Here is a 10,002-nt window from a genome sequence, read left to right as displayed (position 1 = left end):
GGCTCTTACCCGGTCTACCTCTACCCGTTTCTCCACTGGTCCCTGTCTCTCAAAGTTATTGCCAGCCCAGGTCCGTGGGGAAACGTCATTCCAGCGGTCTGGTCTGGGGAAAAACAAAGAGCACCAAAGAGTGCACGAGATGTAAGACTGCACATGGACTTCCTAAGTGCCTTATCCATGTTCTAGCCCTCATTTTTTAAGTTTTCCACCTCTCTCAATGATCTGGGATTATGCTTCCCTTCACCCCTTTCCAAGTGCTGGTTGTGAAGGGCATTTGATTGGGAGGAGAAGGCCCTCATGGATGCAACTTATCAAACCCTGCAACTGGGAATAGTTATTCTAATGACACAGTTACTGCTGCCTATCAAGTACCAGGTGCAAAAGCCTATGGAAAGCACACGATTCGGTAATGGACCAGCACAAGTGATCAACCCCAGACATCTCTCTCTGTACCCAGTTGCTTGTCTCCATTCCTCAGTCAACCTTATTATGCCTGCAGTGACAACATTCTCTTGAAATGCCACTTCAGCTAAGTTTCTTCTGACTGTTCCTAGCCAGATTTTACCAAGCATTGACAACTGTTTAGCCTTCCTACTAGCAGACTAATGGCTTACGAGGTTGAGACCACTTCAAAGTGTAAACGGAGGGACATCATTTTTTGAATGCTCTCCTGGATTAAAAACAGCAACACACAAGGCTGAGAAGGAAACTGCCTCATCAACAAGAATGCTTGATCTGCCTCTGCTTTACAGAATGCTCTGCCTGCCCACCCGCCCGCCCGCCCGCCCGCCCGCCTGCCTGCCTGCTTGCTTACTTATTATAAGAGAGCATTCAAAATTGGATGCTCTGCTTGCTTGCTTGTTTATTTATAAGAGAGCATTCAAAATTAGAATCTTCCCATTTAGACTGAAGTAGTGCAAATTCATTTTAATTTGGCCCCTTTGCTACATCCCAGGCCACTCAGATATTGTCCATTTCTCTCCTGTCCCATTTAATGCAGTTGCTTCTTTTGCCCTCTACCAGAGCAGTAATGAAATATATCCCCAATAATCTTCAGCATTGTCTAAGTAATGTAAGAGCCATCTCCAAATGTCCCTCCCATCTCATTAATCCAGCACATGCCAGTGCACATTTGTATCCTCCCCTTCAATGCTCTCACCGATCAATAGGGTGAAAGGTCTTGGACTGGGTTGGCTGAAGGATGGGAAAGGGCAGGCGGCCCCCATCCATGAACGGTGATGCCAGCTTGCGAATGGGGCTGCTCCCACCACGCTGGCGGCCCCCACCACCCACATCGGAATTGACACGCAGTCTAAAAGGAGAGGGAGAAAGAGAAAACATCTGCTTAAGAGACAGATCCAGCCCCAAGACAAAGCCCTCTTTGGGGCAGCAGGCAACAGGTCATAGAGGTACTGTCAGTCACCATCACACAGCACTGAGAAGCTGGATGAGGTCCACCGGCCACACCTCCTCCTACCTGCTGGTGGGTTCAGTGACCAGTTCCTCCAGAGATGGTCCTGTGTCAATCTCTAACCTGGAACTGCGGGTGCTAGGTTGTTTTTCACTGCCAAGAGAAGCAACCAAGGAACAGAGAAAGTTGTTAGAAAGAGGGGCTGATGTCTCCTCCCTAGCTAGCTCACACTTTCTTCCACCATCCTCTTTCAAGGAGGTCTTAGAGACCTAAATTAACCATTTGAGATAGAAAGGCGGCTCCCCACATCTCCTGATTTCATATTGCACATCTGTTTTTCTTTGAAAATAAAACAAGCCAAACAACCCTCAAGGAAAACCAAAAAAAAAAACAACCCTAAGATCCTAGTCCTCAGGTTAGTAGATAAAATCTAAAAATAAAATGCCACAATTATGAAAAGTGCTGTGTCTTTTTCTGGAAACCACTGCACAGTTGTGTCCCTGCTGGAACAATTCAAAATATTACAAACTTTTCTCCTAACGTCTGGCTTATATACACGGGAGAGTAGTGGCCTGTACTTTTCAAAGCATTTCAGAGCTTTGGATCTGAATATGAAGGAAGCCATCAACCTTCCAGCGTGCTTGTTAACATCTGTCCCCTACCCTCTGAAGTGAACATAATACCTCACTGATAGTTCTCTTTCTCAAAGTTACCTCTTTGAGAAAGAGAACTACAGTACCTCTCTTTATTTCCCCAGTTTTTTAAAAAGTACTCGAAGTGTGTCAATAAACTGCACATACCTTCTACTTGGTAAGACAGAGGCAACAATATATGCAAAGCAGTCTCTATATTAGAGATCCTAGCTTGTGTAGAACAGTGTAAACATACTTGGGCTTTAGTTCTACTTGTAGTCTATGGGCCAAAATGTGCCAGATGGACCAGCATTATCCTTATGGTTAGCAGGGAATGCTGCAAGGGGCATGAATACAACTAAGGCTAGTAACCTACTCCACTCTTTCCTTCTCTTTGTAAGAAGTCTTATGTGAAAACCTTGATTGAGCAAAGCCATGATGGCTGGTGGAAGTCAACATTTATGGGCCCACCTGGTGATGCTGATGGCAAATGGAAGACTACAACTTGGAATGTGAGACGAATAAATGGTAAAAAGCATGAGTTAAAGAATGAAAATTAGATAATTGTGTCCATGTGAAAGTAAGAGAAAGGGAAAGGATGTCATAGGCCTGAATATGAAAGTTGTCTGATGTTGTAGAGTTGATAAATACACATATGAAAGGTATTGATTTCATTATGAACAAAAAGGCCAAAATATATGTCAGAAAGAATGAACTGGTGTCTCTATAGTAAAAAGTAGAAATTCATAGGAAGGGGTGAGTTTTGGGAAACAACAAACAACATTCTGGATAATTGTGATCCAGAGGAAAATATTATTCTGTTTAGGTGATATGAGCAGATGGGTGGCGATATGATGGAAAAGTACAAGAAAAGCAATTGGGCCATTTGGAGAATGATAATGGTGATTGCTTGCTGAGTTTCTGCTTAGAAAAAAAGTACATCTCTTTGGAATATGAGATTTAAACATGCATCATATATTTATACCCACCACACTATTCCCGTCCAAGGTAACCAACTTGATGCAGATCACAGAAATGGAATAAGAAATAATAAGCAAAGAGATAATGAAATATAGCTAAATCCAGTTTACACCAAGATAATTAATCACTATACCTCTCCATACCTTTCTATCCCTGCAAACTATTCTTGCTTTCACCAGGCCCACACATCACTTCACACGCTGCCTTTTACGCTTCAAGCTTGTTGTCACACTCTCTTTTTGAGGGTCTCATCAATTCCATCCAACCATAACTTTCTCAGTTTCCACCTTCCTCTTGATCCATTCACTCATCCTTCATACATTTGGGTTCCAATTCCAAGCCCCTTTACAAACTTCTTTCATGCTGATGACTCTTGTATTCAGTCTAGATTCTTTAAGCACCTATTCATTCTTGACTCTATCACTTCTTGTTTTCATATAACAAACTGGGCAGAAGCATCCCCTAACACAGTTTCACTTTTTCAACACACATTCATTCCTACCCATTACCTTTCTGCCAACACTTGCACATCTTAAAATTTCTCTGTCCATTTTCCCATCTTCAGTAAATATTCTGTGAACATACACAAATTCATCTACTTGCTCTAGATGTTTGCCATTTACGCATGATTGTTAACTCCACTGCCCTGTCAAAAGCAATTATCATAGTTCTTTGATGCAATAATGTTCAGGTCCATTCTCCTTACTGTATTATACAGTCTATTTAACATTTACTGCAAATCATTTGAATTCTGAGCCTACAACATGTGCATGCACATTCACATGAATGTTTGTCAAAAAAAAAAAAGCAAATATATCTGTCTCTAAGAACGTGATTCCTCAATACTTCGGTACATGGAAGAGAATTGGGATGGCAGGAGAAACATACAGTATAAACAAGTTCAATGTAATAGGAAGGCAATACTTAAGAAATGGGGATAAAACAAAAATTAATGCATGGTAAGTAAATTTGGATTAAGTACATAAGTGTGTTACCAGTACCGTATAAAAGAACACTGAAATGGTTGGGGCATATAGAAAATAAAAATAAAAATAAAAATAAATAAATAAATAAATAAAAATCAAATCACAAGACATATGTGAAAAACCATGAATGGTTTGAGAAGATGTGGAAGAAATTTATGGTAATTGAAGTGATGAGATCTTCAGAAAAGAGAGATGAGAAGTTTAAAGAACAAAAGGCAATCAAGATGTATGAAGTGATGAATCAACATGGGTCAAGAACGGTTTGCAAGAATAAAAAGGTATGAGGTGGTATAATATGAATGGTGTTCATGTAAACTATATTTAATTCAATTTCCTTCCCTTTTCTCTTTTCTCTCAGCCTTTAATTTCTTTCTCTATCTGTGCTTTGCAAGATGTTGCTTGCCCAGAAAGGGAGTATCATGCACAGTTTATAACACAAATGCATTCCCACTACCACTTCCACTAGAATTGTTTTTAGCAATCTTTCCTTCAGACTCCAAGGCAATCCTAAACATGCCCACACCCACACAAACACACAATCCCTGACCAATGTTCCCGTGGACATCTATGGAAATATTTGGTTTTTGTTTAACTGACACTGTTTGTTGTGTTGTTTCTATCCCCTCCTCTCAACCCAGTCTGGGAACAGGGCTGCTTGGATATTATTTTATTTTAATCCTGGTATGGCTTCGACTGAAGCACTTAACATGCAGCAAAGCCCCCCTTTCATTTGTTAAGCACTGAAGATTTCACCACCAATCTTGCATCTTTCCAATCATTCTGCTTGCATTCGTGACTACTACTTTCCCCAGTGACTGGCATCCCAATGGGTCACTCACCTGTCTGGCAGGACAATGGGCGGTACTAATCCTCGGCTGCCACCACGCTCACCTCGCCGCCAGCCAACTGGGATTCCTCGCACAAACCGCTCCTCAGGCTGAGCTATGGGACCAGAGCGGGGCAAAGCCTCTGATTGGGAATCACCTTCTGGAAGGGCAAGAAAATGCACGACTGGAGGGTCAACAGGCCCTTCCAGTGCAGAAGAACTTCTCAAAAGCCAATGAGACAACACATTTCTGCAGCTCCACAGGGGAATAGGTGATGAAGATATATTCTCAGTAGCATTGCCCACCTAAGAGTAGTTGTAGGTTGCCTTAAGGGTGGCCCCACCTGATTCTTGTTGGAAGAAGTGGATCTAGCAAATAGAAGATGCTTATATGTGCAGAAGATGGACATTAACATATTGTTAAATGGGAGATTGAAGCTTATTGGAAAAGTTTGTAAGATGGCCATCATTATAATAAGCAGGGAATGGAATTCACAAGAAAGTCATTACGTTTTAGGAACACCAATGCAACATTATTAATGCAACCAGGGGATGGTTGGGCCATGATACATATTTTGCAGGATCTGAGGGATGGGGGCATCTGCAAAGTTCACTAGGATAGTGGCAGAGGTGGAGCAACCTTTGTCCCCTGAAATGTGACCGCTTGTTCCATAAAAGGAAATGGATGTGAACCACTGAAGGTGGTGACCATGTGAAGGTCCCCTCTGTGTATATTTCCTCATCCTTTCTCTTGCACAGACTGCCTTGAATTCTACTGTGTGGCCAGATGATACTCCAGTAAAGAGACAGAGCCCAGAAACAAAATATTTACTGTATGTATCAGAAATCTATAGCATGTCCCCTCCGAGTCACATTTAAAGCAGATTTAAAGGAGAACATTCAGTGTTGCTGACCTGCAGCTCCAGCATCCTTCACCATTTGCCATGTCGGCTGGAGCTGAGGGACATTACAGCTCCAACCACCAACAGGGCTGAGGTGCAGGCCCTGATTCAGGGCACAGGCTCACGTACTCTGCTTTAATCCATATGCTTCCTACGCCATCTTCCTCAAAGAAGCTCAGCTACAGACTCCCCGCCACTGATTCACTACTTCCTTTAGCACTGAAAAAAACAACGCCATGCTCCCTGTCTTCTAACTGGGAATTCTTGCAGTCCCGCCCATCTGGAGGGTACCAGGCGGGGCCCTGGCCTAGGCAAAACAGGCCACAGAATTTCCTCCTCCATACACACACACATACTCACTCACCATCCTCACTTGCTGGAGTTTCTGGGGTCCCCTCAGTCTCGGGCTCTTCTGCTGTAGTCTCCAGGGGCAAGACATCACTGTCCGAAGGGAGAGGAGAGACAAAGAAGGAGAGCCAAGGGTTGTTTTCACATGACACACTTAACCCAGTTATTGGATTAACTCATTTTCTGGGTTTACACACTACACCAAGTGAGCTGGGTCTGCACAACAAACCAAAACACACACACATACAAGCAACACACCTGCCAAGACGGTATTATTTCTTATGCATTTATTTGCTATACAATTGTAGGCCAACAAACACCATAAAAGAGAATAAAAGAAGGAACAATGTTAGCATAGGTCACATAAAGGTTATTGGCACTCAATGATGCTAGAGGGTAGATATAAAAAAGTGCCCTATTCAGAACTATTGTGCCCTTGTGGGGATGGGGAGAACTGAGCACATACTACTGGTTTGTCAGTATTATGGCCATATATGCAGCACATTCATTCATTCATTCATTCATTCAATTTTTCGACCGCCCATCTCCCCCCAATGAAGGAACTCTGGGTGATTCACAACAAATATTAGAACATAAAATATATAAACACATAAAACCTTAATTTAAAACATTACACCTGTGCTAGATTTTCCAGGTTGTCCCAGGCATTTCTATATATTGCTTCTACTGTCTGATAAGACTCTTACCAAAGCCCACATCAAGTCAGCAAAATATTTTCTCCTCAGTTTTTATTGCTTCATTTCCTTATGCTTCCTTTCACCCTCAGCAAGTGCTTTTATATTTACTGTTCGTGTTTTATGTATTTCTATTTATATTTACTTGGGTAATGTACTACTTGTTTATTTATATAGGGCATTTTTGTATAAATATACATTTTAACCATATTTTAATTTTATTCTTACTTAAGCCTGAATTCCCAACGATGGGTCCTGTGTGCTTGTTCCCCCCCTCATAGTATTTTCCTTTGCCTTTCATATTATCAGTTTATACTTCTCTATACCCTTTTTATATTGTATTGCTTTATGCTTGTCTTGGGCAGTAATAAAATTTTGTTTGTTTGACACTGGATTAGAAAAAGGAGAAAAAAGAAAGGTGGGTGTGGGTGTATCTATGTATGTGATGGGGAAGTCAAACAGAGTGAATTGGCTAGAGTTGGGGGTCTAAGCCATTCATGTCAAACCCACTGTCTTCCAACTGCAATCACAAGAGCACAGAATTTCATCTTTTGCAGTGATTGCACTCAACTGATCTCTAGGTAGAAAGAGCACATTTTCAGAGTGAGGCCAGCCCAAGCACCTGAAAGTGTCAGGTGTACCATGGGGGGTGGGGGGGCAACTCAGCAGGACAGGTGCATTGCATCCAAAGAGATGCAAAGGCATTCCTGAACAGGAATACTGTTGACTCTTTCCTCCAGTATCTTTGAACACAGAGCATTAAATCTTGCCAGAGCAAACACCCTTCTTTGTGGGGCAGAGAGAGCTTTGGACCAAAGTTAAACGAACCAAGCTTAACATACTGCATGCATGCAGATGTAGACCTTTAACTGACTTGGCTAAGCATGGGTGTGGAAGAGTCAGCACTCTAAGGGACACAGCATGATATGCAGAACCAGCATGCACAAACACACCTCTGCACACCCTCCGCTGGTTGCTCCCCTGCTTACAGAACCACCCTCCTCCACCCCTTCTCGTACCAGTATTCCTCTTCAGCCAGAGCCATGACTTTCTCATACTGGGGCCCAGGCAGCTGACCAGCTCCAGGAAAGATGGCTTCATGATGGACGATCAGGCACTTTACCACCTCATTGATGTGGGGCTGCACTGACACGGCGTCCTGGCCCGCAGGTACCATCACCAGGGTGGGGCCGAAGCAGACAGCTAGGTTGTGGGGATCCATCATATTCTCATCGCTGTACTGAGATAAACTGAAGGGAGAAGAGCAGAGTCCCCTTAGCCAAAGAAAGCTCTCTCCATGGAAGCCCTAAGGAGTGGGTTACTTGCCACCCAGAGCCTGAATACTCACTGGTTGAGGAATGCAAAGAGGTACCGCAGAACCACCAGTACCGCAGGTGGAAGCTGGGAAATGAGAGTCCGGAGGTGTGAGATGCGTTCAGCTAAAGACTCCAGATCTGGGAAGCAATGGAACAGCAGCATGGGACTGAGAACTATGTATGGCAGTGTGTTGGATTAGCACTTCTGCACATGCACTTGCACACCCACAGACTTGGTTAATTCTCATCTTTGGGTGTTAGCATTCATAACCTCTTGGAGCTCAAAAGGAGCAGCAGAAGCTCTGATTCATACAGTTGGCACGTTACTGGTGCATGAAGCATTCAACGTTAAGCCATCACAATTATTTGGAAGTTCCTCAAATTTTTCAGTTACGAAATCAGCAGACGCCATTCAGCAATTGAGAATTGCTATTTCTCCATGTTGCCCAACAAGAGTCTGAGCATCTCCTAAATACACCCTTGTGCTGCCCCAAAATAAACTCTAAGCTGCACTAGGGTCAAGGATCTCTTTTTTGGCTTATGTTTCCTGTTCTGAGAACTGCACCAACAGAAATCAGCCCCATTAAGCTACCTGGCCCCTCCCTCTGTTTGGAAGACCAGAAAACCAGATGCAAACAGTCTGGGAGCTGAGAGGGAAGTGGTGAGGAGACCCTCTAAGCTTCCAGAAAAATAGGGGAAGGGATGAAAACATCAGCCTTGCTCCACTCCCAAGGGACATGACTCCTTGACTCCTTTCCAGCTAAGGACAGGGAGAAGCAACTGAGCTGAGGAAATGTGATGAATGAAACATGTCTTTGGACCTGATTCCTAATGTCTTTCCCCTCCCAGATCATTTTAACAGTGATGCCTCTTTGCTGCAGAAAAGATAGGATCACAAAAATACCTACATACCACAGGGTATCTCTTCTCTAACCCTAATCCCACCCCTCTGAAAAGGCACTTAGGAGGGGCTTCTCATGCCCAAATTGTAAATTCCTATAAACTTATTTTTATTTTTTATATTTCCTTCTTATCCCATCTTTCAATTTATAAGAGTCCTCTACACAGCTAGCTGCATAAATACAAACACACATGCACGTACACCCCATTAAAATTCAATAAGGTGATTATAAAGTTGTTGTATAAAAATCTGGCCATTCCTGAGATCTTTACTCCAGTCTACAATTCATTCAATTACTTAAATACTACACAAATAGGTTTTTATTCGCTGAACAAAAACAAATTATAAATGCATTACTATAATTATTTAGAAATGTTTCACTTGTCTCTAATTAGCGTGAGATTCCTGCTTTATTACAGGCTTAATAAATGAGTTACAGGTAGTCCTCGCTTACCAACCGCAATTGGGACCAGCAACTCCATCGCAAAGCGATGCAGTCGTTAAGTGAAACATCACATGACTGTGCCAGACTTACGATGTCAGTTCCGCTGTGGTCATTAAGTGAATTCACCCACAGTTGCTAAGCACAATGTCATGTGACCATGACTTGTGACTTCCTGCTGGCTTCCCCACTGACTTTGCTTGTCGGAAGCCAGTTGTGAAAGTCACAAATGGCAATCACTAGGAATGCTGCAACCATCATAAATTTGTGCCAGTTGCAAAATACCCAAATCGCAATTGCATGACTGTGGGGATGCTGCAACAGCCACAAGTTTGAGGACCAGTCGTAAGCCTAATTTTTTAGTGCCATTATAACTTTGAACAGTTGCTGAATGAGACAGTTGGTAAGTTAGGAGTACCTGTATTTATATTGAAGATAGTGGAGATGTGTCCAGTGAACTCAATGTATCTCATTTTGTCTCATCTATGGTCAACTTAATTTTCTTGTAAAGAAAATAAATGTGTTTCAAAAAGGGGGGGGTGAGAGAGAGAGAGAGAAAGCT

General features: G+C 42.6%; 1 protein-coding gene across 3 annotated transcripts in view; it reads right to left on the bottom strand.

The window, feature by feature from the left end:
- ARHGAP4 (Rho GTPase activating protein 4) overlaps positions 1–10,002 on the bottom strand; it is a 50,636-nt gene that overhangs the window by 5,724 nt on the left and 34,910 nt on the right. For all 3 annotated transcript variants that reach the window (XM_088137743.1, XM_088137745.1, XM_088137744.1), the window contains 7 exons: positions 8,130–8,235; positions 7,801–8,031; positions 6,103–6,179; positions 4,850–4,997; positions 1,478–1,564; positions 1,160–1,312; positions 10–103 (listed from right to left, as the gene is read on the bottom strand). In XM_088137743.1, coding sequence (XP_087993869.1) covers positions 10–103; positions 1,160–1,312; positions 1,478–1,564; positions 4,850–4,997; positions 6,103–6,179; positions 7,801–8,031; positions 8,130–8,235 — 896 coding nt within the window. The remainder of the gene's footprint in view (positions 1–9; positions 104–1,159; positions 1,313–1,477; positions 1,565–4,849; positions 4,998–6,102; positions 6,180–7,800; positions 8,032–8,129; positions 8,236–10,002) is intronic.

This window comes from Python bivittatus, unplaced genomic scaffold, assembly GCF_059951505.1.
Source record: "Python bivittatus isolate LINGU-HERP-01145 unplaced genomic scaffold, Pbiv_v1 ctg000220_np1212, whole genome shotgun sequence".
NCBI classification, from domain to species: Eukaryota; Metazoa; Chordata; class Lepidosauria; order Squamata; family Pythonidae; genus Python; species Python bivittatus.
This window is presented reverse-complemented; position numbering and strand designations above follow the sequence as displayed.